This window comes from Papio anubis, chromosome 6 (genome assembly GCF_008728515.1).
Source record: "Papio anubis isolate 15944 chromosome 6, Panubis1.0, whole genome shotgun sequence".
Lineage (NCBI taxonomy): Eukaryota > Metazoa > Chordata > Mammalia > Primates > Cercopithecidae > Papio > Papio anubis.
Genome location: NC_044981.1, coordinates 70,457,688 through 70,484,892, shown reverse-complemented (window position 1 = coordinate 70,484,892; position 27,205 = coordinate 70,457,688). Strand labels below are relative to the sequence as shown.

The 27,205-nt window shown below is 35.9% G+C and overlaps 1 protein-coding gene across 6 annotated transcripts in view; it reads left to right on the top strand.

Annotated features, from left to right (window-relative positions):
* Nucleotides 1–27,205, top strand: part of COL12A1 (collagen type XII alpha 1 chain) — a 121,846-nt gene that overhangs the window by 32,067 nt on the left and 62,574 nt on the right. For 4 of the 6 annotated variants that reach the window (XM_031667218.1, XM_021937469.2, XM_031667219.1 and 1 more), the window contains exons 14-23: nt 7,789–8,061; nt 17,536–17,802; nt 18,205–18,397; nt 19,522–19,643; nt 21,588–21,737; nt 21,820–21,939; nt 22,024–22,188; nt 22,767–22,913; nt 26,209–26,348; nt 26,898–27,027. In XM_031667218.1, the coding sequence (XP_031523078.1) occupies nt 7,789–8,061; nt 17,536–17,802; nt 18,205–18,397; nt 19,522–19,643; nt 21,588–21,737; nt 21,820–21,939; nt 22,024–22,188; nt 22,767–22,913; nt 26,209–26,348; nt 26,898–27,027 (1,707 nt within the window). The remainder of the gene's footprint in view (nt 1–7,788; nt 8,062–17,535; nt 17,803–18,204; nt 18,398–19,521; nt 19,644–21,587; nt 21,738–21,819; nt 21,940–22,023; nt 22,189–22,766; nt 22,914–26,208; nt 26,349–26,897; nt 27,028–27,205) is intronic. The other 2 variants (XM_017958025.3, XM_009205543.4) reach the window with 1 other exon arrangement.

The window sequence follows — 27,205 nt, the reverse complement described above, 5'->3', positions numbered from 1 at the left end:
CATGCCTGTAATCCCAGCCACTTGGGAAGCTGAGGCAGGAGAATGGCTTGAACTCGAGAGGAGGAGGTTGCAGTGAGCTGAGATTGTACCATTGCACTCCAGGCTGGGCAACAAGAATGAAACTCCATCTCAAAAAAAAAAAAAAAAAATAATAATAATAATAATGATAGTGATCAAGAGTTAAATTTCCATAGTCCATGAAATCTGTTTCTAGAAAACGATTTAAATGAAAGATTAGGTACCAGTGTGTAAATTACTTACAACTAGAAGAGACCTGGTTGTACTACTTAGCTGTGTGACCTGGAGTAAACCTTTAACCCCTCTGGGCCTTAGTTTATTCATCTATAAAGAAGGGATGATTATCCTCCTTCTTTCCTCCCAGAGTTATTGTTGAGATCAAACAGGAGAATGTAAGTGAAACCCATTGGAAACTGTGAAATACTATATGTCTACAAAATTCATCAAGAGGACATAGCTTATTAACTTTAGATCTGATATCTAAAAGCCTCTTGGTATACTCAGGGTTGGAGGGGTTGGATTGGTTCCAAGACCCCTGCATATACCAATATCCGCTGCATATACCAAAGTCCTCTCATACTCAAGTCCTGTAGTCGGGCCTAGGGAACCTGTATATATGAAAAGTCGGCCTCTGCATATAGATGGGTTTTGCATCCTGTGAATACTGTATTTTTTGTCTGCATTTGCTTGAAATAAATCTGCATGTAAGTGGACCCTCACAGTGCAAACCCATGTTGTCAACTGTATAGCTTTAGTATTTCAAATATAATCGGTGACACAAAAGTTTTGGAAAAAATAGTAGAAACAGAAATTGCCTTAAATACACAGACATAATCCAAACAACAAAAGCATGTGATCTTTACAATCTGGGGCAACATCCAGAATTTTGGAGAAATTTGTCCTTTTCTTTGGACCTTTTGAAGTTCTGTTTCTCCATATGCTTTCCACGAGCTTTTAGCATAGGTTGCTCATAAGATATTTTTGGAGGACAAACTTTCACTCTTTATTTTTTACAGGATAGATATAGATTGTATTTGTGAACATTTCTTCTTTATAAGGAGTATCTTGGAAATAATTTAATAGTTTTTCTTCTGGTTGTGCCTTTTAACCTTCTCATATTCATTTGTGCTTTCTTGCTTAAAAAAAAAAATATATATATATATTTATGCCCAGTAAAATTCTTCCCAATTCTAAAAATTAAGGCATTTTTTGCCAAGAATAATATATTAAAAATTGCATTTAACAAAATGTACTTTTTAATTTTACAGGAAGCACATTCTACTAGGCTGTGATTTTTGTAAGCCAGATGTATAATTTGTTTATAATATTATATCTCTTCACAAGTGGTATCGAAAATCTATCAACTTGTACGCATGTGCAAGTGTACACACACGCGCGTGTCTTTGATCAGAAACAATCTCTAAGGGAAATACATAGATAGTAAAATAAATTTTAAAAGCTATTGTTTTCTATTTCCTGAGAAGAAGGAAAGCTAGATAATTTGTCAGCTTGCTTAAAAAATACAGTTAATTCCTAACTAAATTGTAATAATTTACAACGGACATATTGTTCATTTATGCTAAAGTGCTTTACTGCAGTGAAGGATTAACAAAAGGGCCTCCAGCCTGATTTTGTTAACATATTTATCCCATTGCATTATGTGTGGTAAACTTGACAAATATGTGAAAGCATAGTTGTGACTAAATGAAAATAGTAGAAGATTTTTGCCCCTGGTTATTCCATTTCATTTTATTGTATTAACTCAGCCAAATCCACATACCATATACAGGAATAGGATATGATGGTAAATGCAGGGAGTGGAAAGCCCAGAAACAGAGCCAGGCAACTGCTTTTGAGGGCTGCTGTTTTTCTAATCTGTTTTTCTCTTGGGAGAGGAGGTGGTAAGAGCAGAACTTGAAGGAATGTTTCCTTTATCCAGAGGCATGGTGTCAGCCGGCAAGAGCATTCTGTAGGTTGGACATCTTATAGATTACTTCAAATGCGTTATGACTCTCAATTCAAAAGGAAAGAAAGTTGTTGTTGTTTTGTATTTAAAAAAATATGTAGTGTGGTCTACAACCATCCCTAACTTGAATCTGTTTCCTACTACTTTTTTTGAAACGCAGCCAATGATCAGAAAATTCCCCTGTTGCTGGAAGAGAGATTTATTAGCATTGGCGTTGGGGAAGTTCATGGTTGGCTGTAGTAGTGTAGGCAATAGAGTCACAAAGGCAGAGTTTATTACTATTTCAGATCCAAACTTCAGAGGAATGTGAGCACACATCATTAGGTTTGATTTACATTGTTTTTTCCCCCCGTTGTTGTTGTTGTTAGAGCAGTTAGACAATATAATTACAAAAACACTACTGTATATGTAATCGCACTTCAAGTCTTGAAAGAACCTTTAATTGCCGCTGTTAGTGCTTGGAGGAAAATCTGTTTTTATAAATCTCTCAATAAATAATGCCCATTTTAATTCAGAGATTTACCACAAATGAATGAGAATTTCAGTTTGATAATAATATGTTTTCTTGTTAAATTTTTGAGTGTTTTTTTTTGGCTACGGAAAATATGACTTTTTAGAATTTCCTTTGTTTCAGTTGCTGTAGCAACCTGCCAACGTCCTAGATATGAATGGCTTCCTACAGATCAAACCAAGTGTATTCAGTTGACATTTTGTTACAATGAGGTTTTTAGCACATCTCAGGAATTCTGCATGATGTTGAGTAACATGAGGCCCTTAAAGATGGACTAAACAAGGCCTCTGTGTTTTCACTGATTTACTGCTGTCTCATAATTTGAAAAATCATACATTCTGGGTATAATAACGCTGACGTTGCCAGGGAACTTTAGCACAGTCACCAAACAGTAATTTCTATTTCCTTTTCCTGTGAATTAATTGCTTGTCAGATAAAAATTGAAATCAATGTGGAGAGGTAATAATTATGGAAGAAACACTTTTTTGCTCAAGCCAACTTTGAAGTTGAATGGTGATTTAATTGCTAAGATGTTTTTAAAAACTGTGTATAGCTTAAAGTAGCTGAGTTAACTTATCAATAGTGAACTTTGTCCTTTGGAATGGTGGCTCTGATTCATTGGTTGTAAATCAAATGTATTTCCACATGAACATTATCCAGAAGCAGATCTTCTGTATTGCTGTGGAAAGTTGGATGACTTTTGAGCTGAGCTCTAACGGAAAAGACAAATTGATTTAGAAGAGAGTTTACATTACATTTTCAATTTAACTTCTATTTTTGAAAGTGGTATATGAAACTCAATGAAAGCTGGCTGGAACAATCTATAAGATGAAATACAGTTTTATTTCATGATGATTAATTTTTCATGTATCATTGGCTAATTTGTGTTATAATTATATTTGAATTGGATGATAATTTGCTTTTCAGAAAGAAAATGGAAAAGGGGTAAGGAAACATAGGAAAGTTACTTAAATGAGGCATTATTTCTTTGGCTTGGTATGTGGAAAAAAGCAGTGTAGGAATCAACTCCTTCAGGATGTTCAGATCATAAGAAGTAGACCTGTCTGAATGACTTACCACAGCAGCAGCACAGAGACACATGCAAGCACACACTAGAAAAATGACTTTTGAATAGATGTAACTAAGCTTTATAATGACAGAAATGCTGAGTAGCCAAATTTCAAAACCTGATAGAGTTTTATACCTTTAAACTTATGACATTTATACCTATACTGGTACTATGCTAGGAAGAATAAAGTGTAAGGGAAACTGTCAAGATAGAATCAAAGGAATGGGAATAAAGGAATATCATCATTGTAGATGATGACTTGTTTGAAATGATTGCCAGAATTTCTATTACCAGAGAAAAAATTAATAGAGAGAGCACAGGCATATATCCAGAACAGAAGAGAGCAAGTAGTATGAGACTAAATATTATTCAAAAAAACCCTAAACAAATCCCAGCACCATACCACACATATTTGTAAACCCTGGGGCACAGAAGAAAGAGGAGGACCTCAGAAGGGAGGGAGCCTCTGCTAGAGCAAAAGTAGATCTCGGTTCAGGGAAAGGTAGTGACTACATGGCAAAACGTCTACTAGGGTTGCTTTCTGTTCACTGCCACTGTTTCTATGCTTTCTCCTTTTGAGGAGCAGTAACCTCTCCCAGAGATGGCCTACAGACTAGTCTTCTCACATCTTTACTTCTTACTCTCTCTTTCCTATTCCCTCTTAGGTACTCTAAAAAGGGACTCTTGCCTAAACCCAATATAACCAAACTAAACCAAAACAAGTCAGATAATTTCTTCCTGTAGTTACTGATGTCTGGAGCTCCTTAGATTCAGGACAAAAATGACAATGTATTGAACCAAGTAAATGCCTTGCTAGGTAACACTTAGAACTTCATTCATGTGAAAATGTGCTCAGCTCTTCAACAAGAGGCCATTTCCTGTTTCAGAGCCATTTCCTGTGTGTTCAGAGCCATTTCCTTTTGAGAGAAGATGGAGGGGAGAAGAGAGCAGTGAATATCCCACATGTGTCCATGGAGATGTGATAAAAAGCTTAGATCATCTCCTCTGTTCTCTGAGGGTCAGCCTTGAGATTATTTTTCCACCTAAAGCAGTGATTTTCTGTACATGGCAATATAACCACACAAAATACAAACCACCCAGCAGTCCTACAGAGCATCATGTGTGTAATGATTTTGACCAGTTTACTTTCACCATACCTGTCTTTATTTTGAAGGAGCACTGCTTCTATGTGAAAGCAGATTTGAGGTTCCTTCCCACACTGACCCAGCACACCTCCCTAATAAATGCTTCTCTAGACCTCAGAGAGGAGAAGTAGAAAGAAGAGCAAAAAGGGGGAAGGAATAAAGAATTGTAGAGGTTTTGGAATCACAGGGCAGATTTAAAAGATGTTTAGAAAGCACCAGTACTTAGGTGCATCCCCAAGTATTCCAATCTAATTGATTTGGGTAGGGTCCAGCCTTTGGTTTTTCAGGCAATTCTGTTTATTGATTCAAGTCCAGTCCAGTTATTTTGCTGCTGTGGGCCCCAAGGCCCCAGGAGGTGACATAGGCTGTTGATGACCTGCTCAGATGGTTGCACACCTGGCCCCAAGACAAGTTCGGCCACTTGCCAGTTTCCATCCTGCCAACTGTACCACAGGGCGCAATCCACTTGCTTCATTTTTTGGTAATATAATGTTTGGCCAAACCAAGATCTCATGTTTTAAAAATTCAAGGGCTATACATTTACTTGTCATGAGTACAACTTATTCTCAAAATTCCTGGTTGTAACGTAACAGAATAGTCAGCCCTCCTCCCTAAAAAAAATTATCAATGTGTTTGGGGAGCAGTATAGACTTAATATTTAGGAATATTCTTATCAAACTGACTGATTGACATGTAAGAAACCCATATGAAGCAGCTTATCTTCTCAATTGTGGTGTCTGGATTGAACTATCTTTCTCCTTTCTTTGGAGTCTATGTTGCTGTGTCACTAACATGGAATGTTGTAGTGACAGTGCCTGCCTTTATATACCACAGAGAGAAACTACAATTTTTAGTGAGTTTTTTCTGAGACTGAGAACTTACTCAGTGTTCACTCAAAATAGTGTTGTCATGCCATTAATTAGAGCTTATAAATATTCTTTAGTTGATTTTTAATTTGCATCTTAAAAATTGCTGTTGTAGATTATTTTTAGAATATTGATAAACCTTGGGAAAGGTCTTCATTGCATTTTACTAATATTTTGTTCTAGCTTTATAGTCTTGAGAGTGTTAAAATAGTTGATTAAAATCCATAGGGAGACAAGTCTTGTGATCTTAGATCCTTTTGTTTTAAGCCCAGAAATATCTTTGTGAATGTATTTTTGCTTCAACCACAATTCTCTTCCTATTATTTTTCTCACAGTGAAATCATTAGCCTGTGTTTATGAGATTGATGTCTGTTGTCATGGAAATAAACAATGTCACAAATTTAGCGCTGTAGAAAGAAAAATAGGTTGAGAAGCAAAACCTTTGGGAAAAATAAAAGTTGAAATTGTTTTAAAATCACCCCAGTGTTAATTGGAAAGATAATTCCCACATTCTAGTTAACATTATTTGTCTGATACTTTTTTGAAACGTCATTAATGCAGCTCATTTAAATGCAAAATTGCTTTCAAACAAGGTCATTTCACAATAGCTGTTCCTGACTACAATTGAGGAAATTTAGAAGAAAAGGCACATATTGAAAATGGTGTATATCAAGCAAACAAAAAACCTGCTGTACATTTAAAACTTACAGACTAGTTGTTGGGATATCGATTATCAAAACAGATAAAAAACAAAACAAAGAAACCCACAACCAAACCAAATAAAACAAACAGTTTAAAATTGTACTTTTATATTCCAAGTAGAGAAGAAATAAAGGTGTATGACCATTTACATAGTAAAGACACCTAAAGAAGACTTTCAAATGGGAATTAGCCTCAAGAGCTGAGGGAAAAAATTCAATGTGCTCTTAAAAATAAGTATTCTTTGTTGCAGTGAAATATGTAACTAATTTCCTTCCAGGGATGAGATGTGCTGTCAGCAGTTAAAGTTATTTTTAATGGAGTTAGAATTTTCCATTTGGGCTTGGGGTCTGGTAGGCTGCCCAGCTTCTGTTTCATTTATTTTTTCCCCTCTAAATCCAAGCATATATGATATGATTTTGTCCACCTAGATTTCTTTTTCATTCATTGTTACCTTTACTTTTTGTGTTGAAATTTAATTGTTAAATTATGACTACTTTTAAGATATTCATTTTTACTCTTTGAGTTAAGTAAAATAATAGTTTTTAAAATTCTTTTAAGAGCAATATATATCATTTGCATGAACATACAACAATTACTGGTAAGACGTATGCTGGGAAGCAGAGAGTTTTGTATTTATGTCATACTGTGGCATAAAGCCTAGTAAAGGTAGCCAATATAAAGCAACCTGTATATTTATCTTACATCTAAAATGTGGAGAGTGAGGGTTTTATTGAAAGATATCTGTGCCTCCTATTAAGTTGAGGTTTCCATATTTTTCCACTTGGGTTGTATGTTTTTTGAATGAAAGAACCAAAATTTAGTAGCAGACATTTTTGATCAGCTAGAACAAGTGGTATGTTTTATTTTGGTGACTAATCACTTTTAAGTTTTCCAGAAGAATTGGTTGTTTTTAGTTTTGTTAGGGTTAAGCTATATTGAAAGTTTGCACTGCTACTTTATAAACTTCATGAGCAAATACAAGTTTCACCAAGAAAGAGTTGTTGGAATTAAGTTTTGTAAGTGATATGAGATTGCTGCAGTTGTTGTAAATCATGCATTGAAAATGAGTTTATTTAAATTAGATCAGAGAGGAAAAGATCATGGTAACAAAATAAAGATCTTTGTGAACAATGGGCCATGCCACAAGGCCAACTAAAATGTGATAAAATTCTGGGACTTAGATACAGTTTTTTTCCCTTGGAATTTTTTTTTTAAAGACAAATACTTCCTCAAATTTGGATGTCAAACTTGTCCTGAAGGATAAGATTATCTAAGTAGGCATATGGGGGCAAGGCTAAGAGGTAGAAATCAAATATAATTCTAAAGTTTTATTGCATCAATCTATTCCACTGACAGAATAGGATGGACAACTCAGAAAGAAGAAATGGGCAATTTTAGACAAACTGAGTTTGAGTCCAGCAAGTCAGAATCTCTACAGGATCAATGAATATTAATATGTAAATAACCACTAGACATTTTTAAAAAAGATTCCCTTTTAATTTCTGTTCTAGAACGTGGTTCTCCTCGAGATTTAGTTACTAAAGACATCACTGACACATCAATTGGGGCTTATTGGACATCTGCTCCAGGAATGGTTCGCGGTTACAGGGTCTCATGGAAATCACTTTATGATGATGTTGACACTGGAGAGAAAAATCTTCCTGAAGATGCAATCCATACTATGATAGAAAATCTGCAGCCAGAGACCAAATACAGAATTTCAATATTTGCCACTTACAGCAGTGGAGAAGGAGAACCTTTGACTGGAGATGCCACAACTGAATGTAGGTAACATTATGGGTGTGTTTGGGTGTGTGTTGGTGCTACCCAATAGTTATCAGCTTAAGTGACAATGCAGTTTAATCACTTGATTTTTTTTTCTTTACATGATAAATGAAGTCTGAGGAATTAGGATCTTTAAAGAATTTGGCTTTAATTCCGAGTAGGTATCTAAAAATATATCAAATCTGGAAATATCAAATCTCTTTCCACTACCTATATTTGTCTTTTTTCCTGGTGCAATGATTGACTAAGTAGAATACCCAACTACTAAAAAGACCAGAAGCTATGAATTGAAGAGAATTCAGCCACATTTGTAAAGCTGCATGATCTTTGTCAAGAACTTAACCTTCTTTGTGCCTCAGTTTCCTAATCTGTAGAATGCAGATAATGAATCTTGTCTCTTAGAGTTGTGAGGATTGTATAAAATAACAGTATACAAAGCAGTGAGCATAGTACCTAGCCACTTAGAGATGATTGATAAATGATGGGTGGCTATTGAAACTATGATTATCATACAACCAAGACTTAACTTAGTTCTCTTTCTTCTCTCTCTTTTCTTTCTTTCTTTCTTTCTTTCTTTCTTTCTTTCTTTCTTTCTTTCTTTCTTTCTTTCTTTCTTTCTTTCTTTCTTTCTTTCCTCCCTTCCTCCCTTCCTCCCTTCCTCCCTCCCTTCCTTCCTTCTTTCTTTCTCTCTCTCTCTTTCTTTCTCTCTTTCTTTCTTTCTTTCTTTCTTTCTTTCTTTCTTTCTTTCTTTCTTTCTTTTTTCTTTCTTTCTTTCTTTCTTTCTTTCTTTCTTTCTTTCTTTCTTTCTTTTCTTTCTTTTCTTTCTTTTCTTTCTTTCTTCTTTATTCCTATTATATTTGGTAAGGTCAAATCAAAAGTCCATTCAATTTTCTGGTGGCTCAGATTTACCTCAATCTCACTAATATTCTTTTTTTTTTTTTTTGGTAAATAATTATGAATGACCTATCATAATCACCTGGCTGGTGAAGGATGTGTCAGGATATCTTTTTTTTTTTTTTTTTGGAGATGGAGTCTGGCTCTGTTGCCCAGGCTGGAGTGCAGTGGCGAGATCTCGGCTGACTGCAAGCTCCGCCTCCCGGGTTCACGCCATTCTCCTGCCTCAGCCTCCAGAGTAGCTGGGGTTACAGGCGCCCGCCACCGCGCCCGACTAATTTTTTGTATTTTTAGTAGAGACGGGGTTTCACCGTGGTCTCCATCTCCTGACCTTGTGATCCGCCCGCCTCAGCCTCCCAAAGTGCTGGGATTACAGGCGTGAGCCACCGCGCCCGGCTTGTGTTAGGATATCTTAACTCACTTTCCTGAAAGCTTATTTGCTTGAGTGATAATGATGTGTCAGTGTAGGTTCAACAGTTGTAACAAATGTACCACTTTGGTGAAGGATGTTTATAATGGGGGAGGCTGTGCATGTGTGGAGGTGGGAAAGGGGACATGGGAAATCTCTGTACCTTCTGCTCAATCTCTGTACCAAAACTGCTCTAAAACAATATAAAATCTATTAAAAACAAGCAATTGAAACCAAACCAAACCAAACCAAATGTCATTTGTTAAGCATGGGCATTTCTAAGCATTTGTAGGAGAAAACTTTAATCCTTTTGTTTTGGGAAGGTTTTAGGAAAAGGAGAAAGAATGGGCATTCATGCATTTCCTTCTATAAAAAAGAAGTAGAGGAATTTGGTGATTTTTCTGGCAAAGGAAGAGAGAGGGAGAAGTGCCATGGGCAATTTCAGTTAAGTCCTATATCCTGATTTTAAGTTGTCCTTAAACTAAAATCTTTGTGTCTAAGTTCATTTTCTTTTTATCATTTGCGAGCTCAGTTGGATGTTCAAGTTTAAATTTGTATCTTAATTCACCAGATTTTAAAAAATCAACTTCTTTACAGGAAATTTAAATATGTGAGAAGACATAGTTCTCAGATATTCACATGATTGGTAGTAAATTAAATCTTGTGTCTGGAATATATTGGCTGATGTAGTTTAAGAACGTGGTAGAAATTCATTCTCTATTTTTGAGGAAATTCACTTGTAAAGAGAAGCTGTATTGTAAACTTAGGTCACATATGACACATAGAGCTAAATTTATTTGTAGGAGTAAAGATACAGTTCATGTGGCTGAGAAATTATAAAAGTATATGTATTTAGAGGGATTTTTTTTCTCCAAAAATTATCCTCCATTTTGTCTTTTTCCAAAAAGTTGGAGGCTTCAAATAATTGTTTGGAATTTAAAATATCTACAAGAGATGTGTTGTCACTGAAAGCAAATATGGTGGCAGAAACTAAATAAACCTCTATCTCAGAAGATGAGCATCTAAGAAATTTTCAATATTTCTTGGCTAATTGGTTGATTTAAACATTGATGAACAGAAAGGCCTATTTTTTTCCCAAGTTAACTTTTTTAAAATTATACTTTAAGTTCTGGGCTACACGTGCAGATCGTGCAGGTTTGTTACATAGGTATACATGTGCCATGGTGGTTTGTTGCACCCATCAACCCATCACCTACATTAGATATTTCTCCTAATGCTATCCCTCCCCTAACTCCCTACCCTACTACAGGCCCTGGTGTGTAATGTTCCCTTCCCTGTGTCCGTGTGTTCTCATTGTTCAAGTCCCACTTATGAGTGAGAATATGCGGTGTTTGGTTTTCTGTTCTTGCGTTAGTTTGCTGAGAATGATGGTTTTCAGCATGATCCGTGTCCTTGCAAAGGACATCCTTTTTTATGGCTATGTAGTATTCCATGATGTATATGTGCCACATTTTCTTTATCTAGTCTATCATTGATGGGCATTTGGGTTGGTTCCAAGTCTTTGCTATTGTGAACAGTGCCACAATAAACATACGTGTGCATGTGGATTTATAGTAGAATGATTTATAATCCTTTGGGTATATATCCAGTAATGGAATTGCTGGGTCAAATGGTATTTCTAGTTCTAGATCCTTGAGGAATTACCACACTGTCTTCCACATTGGTTGAACTAATTTACACTCCTACCAACAGTGTAAAAGCATTCCTACTTCCTCACATCCTCTCCAGCATCTGTTGTTTCCTGGCTTTATAATGATTGCCATTCTAACTCGTGTGACCTAGTATCTCATTGTGGTTTTGATTTGTATTTCTCTAGTGACCAGTGATGAAGAGCTTTTTTTCATATGTTTGTCGGCTGCATAAATGTCTTCTTTTAAGAAATGTCCATTCATATCCTTCGCCAAATTTTTTATGGGGTTGTTTGTTTTTTTCTTGTAAATCTGTTTAAGTTCTTTGTAGATTCTGGATATTAGCCCTTTGTCAGATGGATAGATTGCAAAAATTTTTTCCCATTCTGTAGGTTGCCTGTTCACTCTGATGATAGTTTCTTTTGCTGTGCAGAAGGTCTTTAGTTTAATTAGATCCCATTTGTCAATTTTGGCTTTTGTTGCCATTGCTTTTGGTGTTTTAGTCATGAAGCCTTTGCCCATTCCTATGTCCTAAATGATATTGCATAGGTTTTCTTCTAGGGTTTTTATGGTTTTAGGTCTTCCATTTAAGTGTTTAATCTATCTTGAGTTAATTTTTGTATAAGGTGTAAGGAAGGGATCCAGTCTCAGCTTTCTGCATATGGGTAGCCAGTTTTCCCAACACCATTTATTAAATAGGGAATCATTTCCCCATTTCTTGTTTTTGTCAATTTTGTCAAAGATCAGATGGTTATAGATGTGTGGTGTTATTTCTGAGGCCTCTGTTCTGTTCCATTGGTCTATTTATTATACTTTAAGTTTGTGGTACCAGTACTTTGCTGGTTTTGTTACTGTAGCCTTGTAGTATAGTTTGAATTCAGGTAGTGTGATGCCTCCAGCTTTGTTCTTTGTGAGTAGGATTGTCTTGGCTATACGGGCTCTTTTTTGGTTCCATATGAAATCTAAAGTTTTTTTCTAATTCTGTGAAGAAAGTCAATGATAACTTGATCAGGATAGAATTAAATCTATAAATTACTTTGGGCAGTATGGCCATTTTGACAATATTCATTCTTCCTATCTACAAGCATGGAATGTTTTTCCATTTGTTTGTGTTCTCTCTTATTTCCTTGAGCAGTGGTTTGTAGTTCTCCTTGAAGAGGTCCTTCACATCCCTTGTAAGTTGTATTCCTAGGTATTGTATTCTCTTTGTAGCAATTATGAATGGGAGTTCACTCATGATTTGGCTGTTTGTCTGTTATTGGTATAGAGGAATGCTTGTGATTTTTGCATATTGATTTTGTATCCTGAGACTGCTGAAGTTGCTTATCGGCTTAAGGAGATTTTGGGCTGAGACGATGGGTTTTTCTAAATATATAATCTTGTCATCTGCAAACAGAGACAATTTGACTTCCTCTTTTCCTAATTGAATACCCTTTATTTCTTTCTCTTGCCTTATTACCCTGGCCAAAACTTCCAATACTATGTTGAATAGGAGTGGTGAGAGAGGACATCCTTGCCTTGTGCCGGTTTTCAAAGGGAATGCTTCCAGTTTTTGCCCATTCAGTATGATACTGGCTGTGGGAAGCCTCTTTTGAAGAAGGAGCAGGCTTGGCAGGAATGAAGTGTTCATTTTTAGGTCACGGTTGTCCTTCCATATTCTCAGGTTCCACATGTGCAAAAGTAACCAACTGCTGATAGACAGTATTTTTTAAAAAGCATTAAGAAATAACAATACAACAATAAATAATAATGCTAATAAATATATAGTATAATCATTATATGACATTTACATTGTATTATAAGTAATCTAGAGATGATTTGAAGTTCAGCAGGTTCTTGAATAATATCATAACATTGATGAGAAAAAAGAATTGATTCCTGGTGTGGGTCACTATCTGTGTGGAGTTTGCACATCTTCTTCATGTCTATATGGGTTTCCTCCAGGTACTCTAGTTACCTCCCACATCACGTTAGGTGAACTGGCACGTCCACATGGTCTCAGTCTGAGTGAGTGTGTGTGTGTGTGTGTGTGTGTGGGTGCCTAGGATGGGGTTTTCCCTTTTGCCCTGAGCTACTTGGACAGGCTGTGTCCACTGTGATCCTTAACTGGAATAAATGGGTGAATAATTATGTTACTGGTTTTCATTTGTCTTTCTGAAATGTATATAGAGCTCACACATATGTCAGTGTTTTTTATTGAGAAGTTTGGTGATGTTTTTGTGATCAGAAATATGATGTAGGAACTTAACTCTTGTTTATATCAATTAACCTCTGGAAAATTGGTTTCCTTATGTCAGTTGTACAAAGTTGCAGTTTCCAAGAAATTATTTAACAACATTAGGTGAGGACTTACTGTATTAGGGAGGATGTGCATAGGTTTGTGTGAATACTACACCATTTTACATCAAGAACTTGAGCATGTGAGGATTTTAGTTTCTATGGGAGATCCTGAAACCAATCTCCCATGGATACCAAAGGGCAACTGTATGTGAAAACTGCTGAAATGTCTAAGTAAATAAGAAAGAAGTCATGGATTTTTCTTTGTTCTACCATCATTTTGTTGTTGTTAGAAAGTATTTTCAGAAATGTGAGTGAGATCTGCTGTTTAGGTGGTAGAGGAATCCTAAGGTGTGGATAACTCAGCAGAACTCCTAGCCTACGCTCCTAGAGTTTCGCATATGCTTCCAAGAGGGCATTCTGGGAACGTCTTTAAGATTGCTTTCACCTGAAACTCAGGGACATGGTATGCAGACTGTTGATACAATGAAATGAATACATTGATAAATGAAAATCATGAATTGGGGTTAGAAAGCCAGCAGAAGGGACACTTTCTAGTGCCCTTCTAATTTATGGCAGCTGGCTTAGCAGTGGTACAGTGGGTGTTTGAAAGTTTCTCATGATAGTTACTAACACATGAAAAGAACTTACAATGTGAGAGGGTGTAACAGCATTTAATGGCGTGTAGTATCCAATCAATGATGTAAAAATTCTTACTCTTTGGTTATGGGAAACCAACAAGGGTTTGTTTTTTTTTCTCCCTAAAATCCAGTTTACCATTAAAACTAGGACGAGATATGCTGTAGTGTATTTCATTTCCGTTTCTTCATTTTAAAGAGTTAATTAAAAGGCAGGAATATAAGTGAGGTCATTAAGGCATATCAAGGTATGACATGTCACTTTTGGCTGTTATTAATATGTTTAAATTTTGAAACATGTTAAAGCTTGGTATCCCATTTTTTTTGAAACTTAAGTTTCTTTTTAAATCAACATTCATAAAATTTAACTTTTTATTTTTCTAAATTCTGAGTTGTGTGAAATTGGTTTAAAAATTTTGTAAGAGAGACAATGTCTTGTTCCACTGAGTAAAAATTTAAGAGATGAAACAAAAGATGAGAAAACATACTGTAGCACAACCACTTCTAGAAAACTGTTAGACACCCATCAACTTATTTGATATTTGTGACAACTGGTAATGATAATAATCCAAATAGATTATTTTTCTATATACTATTCTTTCTTGTACTATTTTCAGAACTCCAGGTAAAGTCTTTAGATTTTTTTGTTTGGAAATACATATATATATGTTTATATCATATATATTTTTATATAATAATATATATTTTATATATATGTAAACTTTTTTCCTTTTAATAGTTCACTTACCTGGAGAATAATAACAGCGAATTGATGATTAATCTAAATAAATTTTAGTATTTCCAGAAAATAATGGACTTTGCTGAGAGTTCTCTTAGTTTCTTTAAATCTAAAAATAAAAATTGCAGCCAATATAATTTTGATTGAAATTATATTTTTTCATCACTCAGAAGCATAATTCATAAGCATCATAACCATATATTGAATTTACCTACTTTATCATTTTTATATTTGTCCTCTATACATATTATGTGTTTTAAAAAAAATATGGCTTCTTTAAAGATTTTATTTTTATTACTGATTTTTAAGCAATTTAATTATGATGTGTCTTGGTATAGTTTCTTTATGTTTCTTGTGTTTGGGGTTCACTAAACTTCTAGAATGTGTGAGTTTATGGTTTTTATAAAATTTGAACAAGTCCATCCCATTAGTTTTTCAAATATTTTATTTATTACACCCCCACTTTATTCAGGAACTCCAATTAACTACACATATATTAGTCTGCTTGAAGTTATCACACAGCTCACTGATGCTCTGTTCATTAAAAAATTGTTTTTCTTTCCTTGTGTTTCATGTTCTATTATCATGCCATCAAGTTCACTAATCATTTTTTAAATTTTCTAATCTGCTGTAAATATTATCTTGTGTGTTTTTCATTTTAGATATTATTTTTATCTCTAGAAATGTTTGAGTCTTTTTTATATGTTCTATATCTCTAGTTAAAATGCTTAATCTTTCTTCTACCATTATTACATATGAAATATAGTTATAATTGTTTTAACGTCCTTTTAAATTCTGTAATATATGTCATTTCTAGTTCTGTTTCTATTGATTGATTTTTCTTCTTATTATGTGTTGTCTTAGTTTGGACTGCAATAACAAAAGGTATTACTATTGACTGAGTGACTTTAACAACAAAAAGTTATTTTCTCACAGTTTTGGAGGCTGGAAAGTTCAAGATTAAGGTCTGACAGGGTTTGATTTCTGGTGAGGGCTCTCTTCCTTGTGGGTGGTTACCTTTCTTTATGTCCTCATATGGCCTTTTCTCAGGCTGTGAATGTGGAAAGAGAGAGACAGAACTCTGGTGTCTCGTTTTTTTCTTATAAAGTCACCAAGCCGATCAGATTAAGGCCTCACTCTGATGGCCTTATTGAACCCAAATTGCCTCTACAAAGGCCTCATGTTTAAATGTCATCACATTGAAGGTTAAGACTTCAACATGTGATTTTAGTGGTGGGAGACCTTCAATCCATGATACAGGTCATAAGTTTTTCCTTTTTGGCGTGCTTTGTAACTTTTATTAGATGTCAGATTTTGTGAATTTTATTTGCTTGGGTGCTAGATATTTTTATGTTCATATAAATATTCTTAAGTTTTATTCTGGAATACAGTTAAGTTACTTGGAAATAGTTTGATCTGACACTCGCTTTTAAACTGTTTCAGTTTAGGACTAATTTTGCCCCATTATTTTGAGACAATCACCTACTAAATACCCTACATGATGTCCCTAGAGTTGTGAGGTTTTCTCTTCTGGGTAGGGGGAACATTCTAACCCTGTGTGAGCTCAAGAAATTGTTCCCTGGGCTCCTTTGGGGTGGTTTTTTCCCTAGTTGTGGGTGGTTTTCTCACGCATACGCACTGATTATCCTTGGTTGAAGACTCAAGTATTTTCTCTGTGGCACTCTCTCATTCACAGTACTCTATTCTTCAAGTTCTGGTTGCTTTGGGCTCTCCAGACTTGCAACAACATCTTGACAATTAAGGGAGGCCACCAGGCTCCATCTGGATTCCCCTTTCTTTTACTGGGGACTGGAAATTCCAGGCAATAGCTGGGCAATCACAGAACCTATTCCCCTTTGTTCCTTATCTCTCTTAGGGATGAGTGTCCTGTGCCAACTGATATTGTGTCTGAAAATTATCGTGTTTTATTTTTCTTAGTTTTTTTTTTTCAGGCTTCTTAGTTGTTTCAAATGGCTCTTGACCACTTGAACATGAAATTTTCTCTTACAATCAGGAAGATTCTTTGCTGATTTTGAATTTTGTTTAGCTTAATCTTTTTCTGTAGAACATGTTTATGTTCTTTTGAACATTGATTATTGAACTGAATAAAATGGTCCTGCTTATGAACTCTAATTATGTATAAAAATAGGATGTTGTAGGTTATTTGTGGATGCTGGTTACTTATTTCATATAGAGTTATTAATAATTGTGAAATATTAGTAAAAGAGAATTTAATAAATAATTACATATTATTGATTACATATTAAGCAAACACTATTTACAGATAGTGCTTTCTGAAATACTCAGCACATACCAGTTTATCTTTAGAGCCCCTGAGATATTTTGAAGTGTTAGTTTCCTATTCTTTTGTGCTCATAGTCTGAGATGTGCATGGCAATCATAAGAATGGTGTTAACTACAGTCACTCTGGCTAGTCATTTACGGATTGCAACTTTTTCTGAAAAAGTTCAAGTAAAATGTTCAACTCTAAATTCATAATTTTTAGTATTCTCCACAGCATTATTACTGGATAAATTCTTTACAGATGGAAATATAATAAAAATTCTAAAACCTTATCTCCGGAAACGGATGTTTTCTTTGCCTTCTCTAGAAGGCAAATAGGTAATCTCTGCAATATGAACTTCCATTTTTTAGTATTAGCTAGATAAAACGAAAACATCTTGCTGAGCTCTCAATGAGATTAGGCTCACACGCCATCATGAATTTATGAGAGGTTACAGTGCTAAGCAATGGAACAGTGTACATATTTAAGAAGCCACAGAGAGTTTCTTTTCACATAAATGGAGAGGTGAACATACATTTTTTTTCAACATGGTATACAGTTGAATCTTCCTTTTATCTCACAGTATCTCAAGATTCCAAAACTCTGAAAGTAGATGAAGAAACAGAAAGCACAATGAGAGTTACGTGGAAACCAGCTCCAGGGAAAGTCGTCAACTACCGTGTTGTCTATCGCCCCCATGGGGGAGGGAGGCAAATGGTTGCTAAGGTGCCCCCCACAGTCACTTCAACAGTGTTAAAGCGACTTCAGCCACAGACCACATATGACATCACAGTTCTTCCGATTTACAAGACAGGAGAAGGAAAGCTTAGGCAAGGATCAGGAACAACAGGTACGAAATAACAGTTATGTTTTGAGGGGGAGAGAAGGTAATGTTTTAAAAGATGACTTTGTGTGTCCACTTCATTTGTAAATGTTTAAAACTGATTCTGTAATAAGTTAAATTATAATGATTAGACAATGTCTAATTAACATGTTATTTTTACCAATCTAGTTCCTGGTTAAATGATTCTACATGTTATATGTTCTCATGCAAATCTAATCTGAATTGTGAGAATTATTTACACTTCTACTTAGCTAGCATTCTGTTATCAGGACTTCTATGGAACATGCTCTTTTGTGGTACCAGACTTAAACCCTTTTTATGGATATGCATTTTTGTGGGGCTAATAAAAAAGAAACCCCAAAGCCTAGTCTTATAGATAATATTTTAAAAATATTTTTGTCTTTACAGCTTCTCGATTTAAGTCTCCCAGAAACCTCAAAACATCTGACCCAACCATGTCAAGCTTCCGAGTGACTTGGGAGCCTGCCCCTGGGGAAGTGAAGGGTTATAAAGTCACATTCCACCCTACGGGGGATGACAGAAGACTGGGGGAGTTAGTGGTTGGACCCTATGACAACACGGTTGTTTTGGAGGAACTTAGGTAGGAATTAACTAGGTTTGTCTCAAAGGATGAAATTAATTTGTTTAAAAGGTTGAATAGCTTATGTAAATTAGTAGGCTTTACACAAATACCACTTACATGTCTGTTTGCCAGCAAAGTATTTAAAATCAGCTAAAGCTGTTTTCTTATGCTTGGTGCTGTTGGAGTTGAAGTTAGGATTCAGGGGTCAGCAACAGAATTTAGGCCTGAGCAGGATTTTTTGTAATGTTTAATAATTTTTGTTTGTTATTAAGTGACCAGAATTGGGGTTTTCAATAACACCCTGCTTTTAAAAAATTAACATTCTTATTACACAATGTCACCGAAATTGTAGCCATGTGGAAGTGTGGGGGTTGCTGTACCTTTTGGCAAGGTTTGAGGGACTCATGCTGAAATTTTGAGTGTGAATCCCCCTCCAGTATGCCATACAGGAGAAAGAAGGCAGGACCTCGTGGGTGCCAGCTGGCAGGAGAGGGCAAGGCTGGGCTCGTGAAAGGTCCAGCTCCAGGCTGTGCAGTGAGAAACAAGGAAGTTTCAGTTTGAACAGCACCCTACATTCATTACAGTAAAAAGGATGAACTACTGTGTGTAGTCTTTTGGAAAGTTTGTTTTTCAATCATTCATTCAAGACTATAGAAATCTATATAAAATGCTCGTGATTTACTTTTACCGGAGTAGGGAGGATAAAATTTATTGAGCTTCCTATGTGTCAGGCATTGTGTGAGGCATTGTCTTATGTTACCTTGCAAGGTACAGCACTTCAATTATTTTCTTAAAGCCCATTGCTTAGAAACAGTAAGAATGAAGAGTCTGACCCTTCCCTGACATGCTGAAAGACAGGGTAGAGACTCTGCATCTGCTAGAAAGGCAAGACAGAAACCAGTGCTGTGAATTCCTAGTGTTCTCTGGAATGCTTGCTGTCTAGTTTCTCTTGACACCTCCCTCACAGGGTAAGCTAAGTGAGAAAGTGGTGGAAATTATTTTTCTTCTTTTATAATGTTGTACCCTATAAACTCTTCATAGTGAAAGCTTAGAAATCAAGATCAATGTCTTTAACAAAGCAAAACAAAAGTGCTACCACTTGAGCCTATGGTTCTCACAGGCTGTATACTTTAACATTTTAGGGCTGGTACCACCTATAAAGTAAATGTTTTTGGAATGTTTGATGGAGGAGAAAGCTCACCACTTGTTGGACAAGAAATGACAACCCTTTCCGACACAACTGTAATGCCAATTTTATCTTCTGGTAAGAAATTGAGTTACATTCCTCCAGGAAAACAACATTAGGAAACTATTTCAAATGTGAACTGTTAGGGTATCATACAATGGAAAACAGTGATACAAATTTTACACTAGAATTTATTTCAATAATTTACATACTTAGTAAAAAAACTTCTTCAAACATCCAGTCAAGCATGCTTTTTGACAGTATTTTTTTATACTTCTTTTATCAGCATTGCATTATTTCATACTTAAATTATTACATAAATCTATTTTTAAAAGAGTACTATGTGTAATTATTAATGTATTAATTATGTGAGTAATGTAATTATTAATGTAGTAATTTTAAATTATGTAATAATGCATAAGTTAAAATTACACATTAAATTTATTAATGCATTTAAATATCAATTTTAAAATTATGCATTATTACATAATTAAGCTCTATTATTTAAAGATGAGTTTTTACTAAATGTAGATATTGTACCTTTTTCTCTTTTTAGTGACTAAGATGCAGTTTTCTTTTGTAAAAGTCATTGCAGAAATGATTTATTTGGGCTGGGTAAGCAGTGTAAGGTTACATAAATAGGTGGGCAACTACGACTTGGGAAACAAAATGGTAACATAAGCCCCTTAGATTTTCTGTCCCTGCCGCAATTACAGCCTTTATGAACATAAAGCTAGTTTTTAACATTCTTAGAGAGGGAGGTGGTGGACAGAGTTTACTTCTGATATTTTTCACTATTGCTAAAAAAGAGTAGATCTGGGTAGAGCAGGAGCAGGCTTGTAAGGGCCTATTTCCTTGGGATAGTATTTGGGAATCCTTAATCCTGATACAGTATATAATATGTGAGTGACACATTTGTATTTTATAGTGTGATGAGCATTATTTAATTTTTTTCCAATGATTTCTTTTGTAATATAAAGACCAAATGCTACCCTTGTAATAAATTGGAAAATTTATAGTGGTAATACAAGCTTTTGGAAAGGAGAACAGTAAAAAAATGGATATGGACAAAATCAAGTGTCAATTCTTGCTGTTTTGCATTAATGTTCTATTGTTTCTCTTATGATGATATTAACTGACTTATATTTTTATTTTGTAGCTTGTACACTGAGGATGTTGGGATTATTTTCTCTTTCCAAAGCTTTTCCTTTGTATCAATGTTTGTGCTTGTCTCTATAGCTCTCAATTTGTATATTTGTTTGCATACTTTTCTAAATTATCTTCCTTCTTCCTTGATTCTTTAAATGTGCAAACTTCACCTTCTATATTTACCTGATTTTTATTCATAGTAGACCATAAACTCAAATGATTAATAGCTAAATAATAATATATCAGGGTTTAAAACATATATCTTTACTTCAAAAAGGTACAATTTTAAAAGTTATGTGTCTAACCCTTCATATACATGAGGTAGTTACCTAACAGCTTAGCTATTTGAAAAGCTAATTTTTGGCTCACAAAAACCTTTTTTTAGTTTACATGTTTTATCAGTCCATCTCATTCTTGTCTGCTATGACCATTAAATATTGCAGAAGAATGCAACATCTAATGGTTTGACCACATTACAATTTTACTAAAGTTATTAGTACTTCATAGTTAGACAGCTATACATTCCCATTTATTTATTTCAGCCTTTGAGTTTGTGAGCCCATCAAATTTTCAACAATGGCTTAATTCAAGTCTCCAGGTTCTATGAAAGAGGGCAGGAAATCAAGTCAAAGATAAAGGAAAGATTGGCCATTGAAATAATCTTTGGAGGAACTGCTGATTCTTAAGACTGTTAATTGAGGTTAATAAATCAGATGGACATATTTTCAGAGTCTCGTACTCCACATCACTGAGCTAGACTATAGTACTAAGACAGGCAACACTGAGGATCCAGGGAGTGGCAGAGGTGTGACAAGGAAGTACCCTTGCCAACAATTTGCTTCTTACTGTCTTGTCTCATGATTGCCATGTCAGGGATGGAGTGTCTCACCAGAGCTGAGGCAGACATTGTGTTGCTGGTGGATGGATCATGGAGCATCGGCCGGGCAAATTTTAGAACCGTGAGGAGCTTTATTTCTCGTATTGTGGAAGTCTTTGACATTGGCCCCAAAAGAGTACAAATTGGTAGGTTCTGACAACATTGGAGCCATTTAGACATTTTTATCTTGCTCTTTCACATGCACTAATGCCAGTGCTGTCATTTTAGCTCTTGCTCAGTATAGTGGGGATCCCAGAACAGAGTGGCAGTTAAATGCTCACAGAGACAAGAAGAGCTTGTTGCAAGCTGTGGCAAACTTACCATACAAAGGAGGCAATACTCTCACAGGTGAGTCTCTTTCAGCTTATGCTTCTGGTCAAGGTTTGTGGCTGAATGGTGATGTGACTGATTCTCTTTTAAAAATCCCACTAGGCATGGCTTTGAATTTCATTCGCCAACAGAGCTTCAGGACCCAAGCTGGCATGAGACCTCGAGCTCGAAAAATTGGTGTGCTCATTACTGATGGAAAATCACAAGATGATGTTGAGGCACCTTCAAAGAAACTCAAGGATGAGGGAGTGGAGCTGTTTGCTATTGGTATGCACTGAAAAGGACAGTGATGCCCCTGGGGTTACAAACGTGCTGAGGGTATTTTTCGTAGTTAAAAGTTGTATCTGAAGCATGAAAAGAAAAACATTTTTTTCTATCACATAATTTATCAAAATAATGTTCCAGAAAGTTAATTCATTTTTTTTCCTCCTTATATTGGGCCAAAACTACATGATTTCTTAAAAGAAAATTAATAGATCAGGAAGAAAAATGTGCTATTAATAGGATTCAGAAAAACTCCTACTTGGTTTTCCACAGAACCATGTTTATTTTTGATATCCATTATTTTACATTCCAGAAAAGACACTGAAGAGACACTTTTTGGTGGGAAATTGGTGCTACATGCATCTGGAAGAAGCCAATTTAAAAGAGCTTTCAGTTTGTATTATCCTTTGTTTCTGTTTTATTACTAAGAAAAATAATATGTATATTTTAGTTAGCTAATTATTAAACCTTCATAGTTGACCGAAAGAAGCCATGAATTAAGAAAGCCGTAAATCATTTGCTTTGTTCCATTAATTTTTTTCTGAGAAGTGCTTTTAATTTGTATATATCCGTTTTTGAAGGTATTAAAAATGCTGATGAAGTCGAATTAAAGATGATTGCAACTGATCCTGATGATACCCATGCATACAATGTGGCAGATTTTGAGTCACTCTCCAGGATAGTGGATGATCTCACCATTAATTTGTGTAACAGTGTCAAAGGTCCAGGTAAGTTTAGCCCAGAGTTTCTTGCCCTCAGCACTGCTGATATTTTGGGCCAAATAATTATTCTTTTGGGTGAAGGGGAGGGAACTATTTTGTGCATTATAAAATGTTTAGCAGTGTGAAGGGCCTCTGCAGGTTGGATGTCAGTAGCATCCCCTAAATTGTGGCAACTATAAAGATCTTCAGTTGTTGCCAAATGTCTGCTGCAGAAAAAAAACTGTTCCCAGTTGAGAATCACTGCTTTAGTCCGAGATTTTTTTTCCTGATTTGTTTCTTGTGATGGCACCTCAATGACTTCTAGTTTATTTGAGGATACATTTAGTTTATATCCCGCATACTTGCACCCTCCCCCACACAACATATATATATAAATTGGAAGGGGGTAGGAAGAGACAGAAAGAGAGATGCTTTCTTTTCTGGGATATACCTGTTGTCTTGTAAAGCATCTTCACTCCATTTAGTTGCTACATTGCTATTAGATGGTTGTTCCCAGACTCTTGGTTTCCTCAGTTTTGGTACCTTTTTTTGATTTCCTAATGTGAGCAGGAATAAAAGAGCAGTCTTTATATCTGATTTGCTTTGCCTCAATTATAGATGATCAGATTTGAAACTTTACACTTATAATCCCTAAATATAAAGAGAAGCTACAATTTTACAGTTTAGACATTTAGAAATTATATAACTTCTTTTTACCAGTGAAGAAACTGAGATCTGGAGAAAAATTACTTAGTCTGGGTCAAATGTTTAAAGACGTTTTTAGGGGTATTTAAAAAAAGTAGATATAGCTAAGGAATTAGGATATTGAGATAAAATTATAGAGCTGGATTTATACTAACAAAGGATGATGCATAATGATTACTCTCTGTGTAAATCATGGGACAAAACATGGTAATCACCAAATTTAAAGGTTTTTAAAAAAAATTACTGATAGGCCGGGCGCGGTGGCTCAAGCCTGTAATCCCAGCACTTTGGGAGGCCGAGACGGGCGGATCACGAGGTCAGAAGATCGAGACCATCCTGGCTAATACGGTGAAACCCCGTCTCTACTAAAAAATGCAAAAAACTAGCCGGGCGAGGTGGCGGGCGCCTGTAGTCCCAGCTACTCGGGAGGCTGAGGCAGGAGAATGGCGTGAACCCGGGAGGCGGAGCTTGCAGTGAGCCGAGATCCGGCCACCGCACTCCAGCCCGGGCGACAGAGCGAGACTCTGTCCTGGCCAACATGGTGAAACCCCATCTTCACTAAAAATACAAAAAAATTGGGCCGGGCGCGGTGGCTTAAGCCTGTAATCCCAGGACCTTGGGAGGTTGAGGCAGGAGAATTGCTTGAACCTGGGAGGCAGAGCATCCTGGCTAACACGGTGAAACCCCGTCTCTACTAAAAAAAATACAAAAAACTAGCCGGGCGAGGTGGCGGGCGCCTGTAGTCCCAGCTACTCGGGAGGCTGAGGCAGGAGAATGGCGTAAGCCCGGGAGGCGGAGCTTGCAGTGAGCTGAGATCCGGCCATTGCACTCCAGCCTGGGTGACAGAGCGAGACTCCGTCTAAAAAAAAAAAAAAAAAAAAAAAAATTACTGATAAAAATTATGGCTCTTATTATGTAAGAAAAATTTTATTTAAGTACATGTAGATTATGGTAAAATTGTCCTTCATTAATTTAATTTGGTTTTGGAAAAGTTGGAATAAGTTTAAGAAATAAAGTGATAGAAATGGTTCACTTGCTCTGGATGCTAGGGGTATGTTTATTTGAATGTTCCCTCTTGGGTTTCTTTCTCCTAACTTTTGCAGATTTTCTTTTTTGAATTTTGAACAACAGATTGACCTTTTCCCTGGAGAAATAGACCAGCCTGGCAGCCAGAATTTGTAGGCTTCTGGCTCTTGATTAGCTGAGAGAGTTGTAGTTTTATTCCATTGGACAGAACTTTGAGTGGGGATGAAAACATCCTTTATCTGTTTTGCTTTTTTTTTTTTTTTAAATGAACTATGTAATAGTTGCATTCATTCTAGTTTTCCAGACAGTAAAATTGCTTGATAATTTTGTAGGTTTGACTCTTACCCAAGTACAATAAAAGTGAAGATACTAAGAATGGAAAGGCTTTCCCCAGTTTTGGCTTGCACAAAAAGTAGAAAGAGTTTATATGAGAATGATTTGCTATGCTTATGGAGTTATTGAATTAATCCTTTTCTCTTTTAATTTTTATTTGGGCCACTTTCCTGTTAGACATACTGAGCTTAATATTTCTATTTTCATCAGCATTTATTCAAGATACTGTTATGTATTAGTCATTTCACCTATGTCCACCCACAGGGAGTACAATCACAGGCGGTAGGATATTCCCAGATTGAAAAACACGTGTTTGTTTGCATTCTCTCCAGTGATACAGTTATCAGTTTCCTTTATTATACAACTAGATCCTGTTAGAGAATAGAATGAATGAAAAATCAATTCTGTCCTCACAGAGCATAACCTTTAGTTAAGGAGAGAAGACGTGAGTATATAGAAACAAAATGATAATGCGGGTAGGGAAGTTGTGTGGTGCCAATAGTGATAGGGACAATGGAGAAGCTAAATTGTCAGGACCTAAATTCTTATTTACTGATTATATGTACAGGGGTAGAGAGAGGAGAAACTATCAAAAGGTGATTCAGAGATCTCGTATTAGTCTGTTCTCATGCTGCTAATAAAGATGTACCCAAGACTGGGTAATTTATAAAGGAAAGAGGTTTGATTGACTCCCAATTCCATGTGGCCGGGGAGGCCTCACAATCATGGAAGAAGAACATGGGAGGTCTTACATGGTGGCAGGCAAGAGAGAGAATGAGAGCCAAGGGGAAGAGGAAACCCCTTATAAAAGCATTAGATCTCGTGGGACATTCACTACCACTAGAGCAGTATGGGGGAAACCACCCCCATGATCCAATTGTCTCCCTCTGGGTCCCTACCACAGCACTTGGGACTTATGGGAGCTACAATTCAAGATGAGATTCAAGTGGGGACACAGCCAGACCATATCGGGTCTTCAGTCTCAGTGACCTGTAAATTGGTAAAGTTTGTAAGAAACAGGAGGATCAGGTTTTAAGGAAAGACAACGAGCTCATGTTTTAATCTTCTAAGGATAAAAAACCTTTTAGTTACCTATGCATAGAGGTCTTACAGGTGATTTATTGTAGCTACTTAGTATGTGAAAAGAAGTATGTGAAAGCTTAGAATATGGAGCGTAATATTGTTTCAATGTAATTTCAAATATTGTCACCTTTCTACAATAATGAGAAAAGTGTATACCCTTTATTTCCATGTGTAGGTGATTTGGAAGCACCTTCTAACTTAGTTATTTCTGAGCGAACCCATCGTTCTTTTAGAGTGAGCTGGACACCACCTTCTGACAGTGTGGATCGATACAAGGTGGAATACTATCCAGTTTCTGGAGGGAAACGTCAAGAAGTGAGTAGGAACACCTACAGCTTCTTCCTTATGTTGAGATTGGGTCCTCCTCATTAGGGCTCTGAGAATAATGTTAGGTGAGGGGCAAGAGGGATGAAGAGGGGCCAGAAATGAGTCAAGAATAGTGCTTTCTATTCTTGACTTTGCTAGACAGGCACTTCCATCTGGCTTTAATTAAAGGGAAAGAGCTTTGCTTAAATTCTTACGGTTTTTAAGAACTGTAGAATATCACTATGTTGTTTTCATTAAAATTTAATTAGAAGATGCTTGATTTATTTATGAATTTGTAGTAGAATCAGAGAGTTGGCAAGGAACATTAAAGATGATCTATTTTTACCCATTAATTTTACAAATAAAGAACAGCTGGGAGAAAAATTATATGAATTGTCCAAGATCTCATTGTAATCTGATAGCTTCCAAATACAAAAGACAATGGCCTAATTAAAATATAGTTTCTAAGCTCACTGAAGTTAACTACTTTGTAAGTATTGTAGGAAAAAGGGAACTGATTATACATACGTTGTTGATCTGTTTAATTTTTCCCCCTAGTTTTATGTGAGTCGAATGGAAACCAGCACAGTGCTGAAAGATCTGAAGCCTGAAACTGAGTATGTTGTCAATGTGTATTCTGTGGTAGAAGATGAATATAGTGAGCCTCTGAAGGGCACAGAAAAAACCTGTAAGTCAGATTAGAAAATTGTTTCTCATTGCTTTCTTTCCCAAGATAAAGCATGATGGCCCATTTTTGCCTACCTTCCAAATAATTTCTTTATTCAGCATTCATTCTATAAATATTTACTGAGTGCCATCTTTGTGCAGGTGCCCAGAAAATGCTCAGTGGTTTTCTACTCCTACTG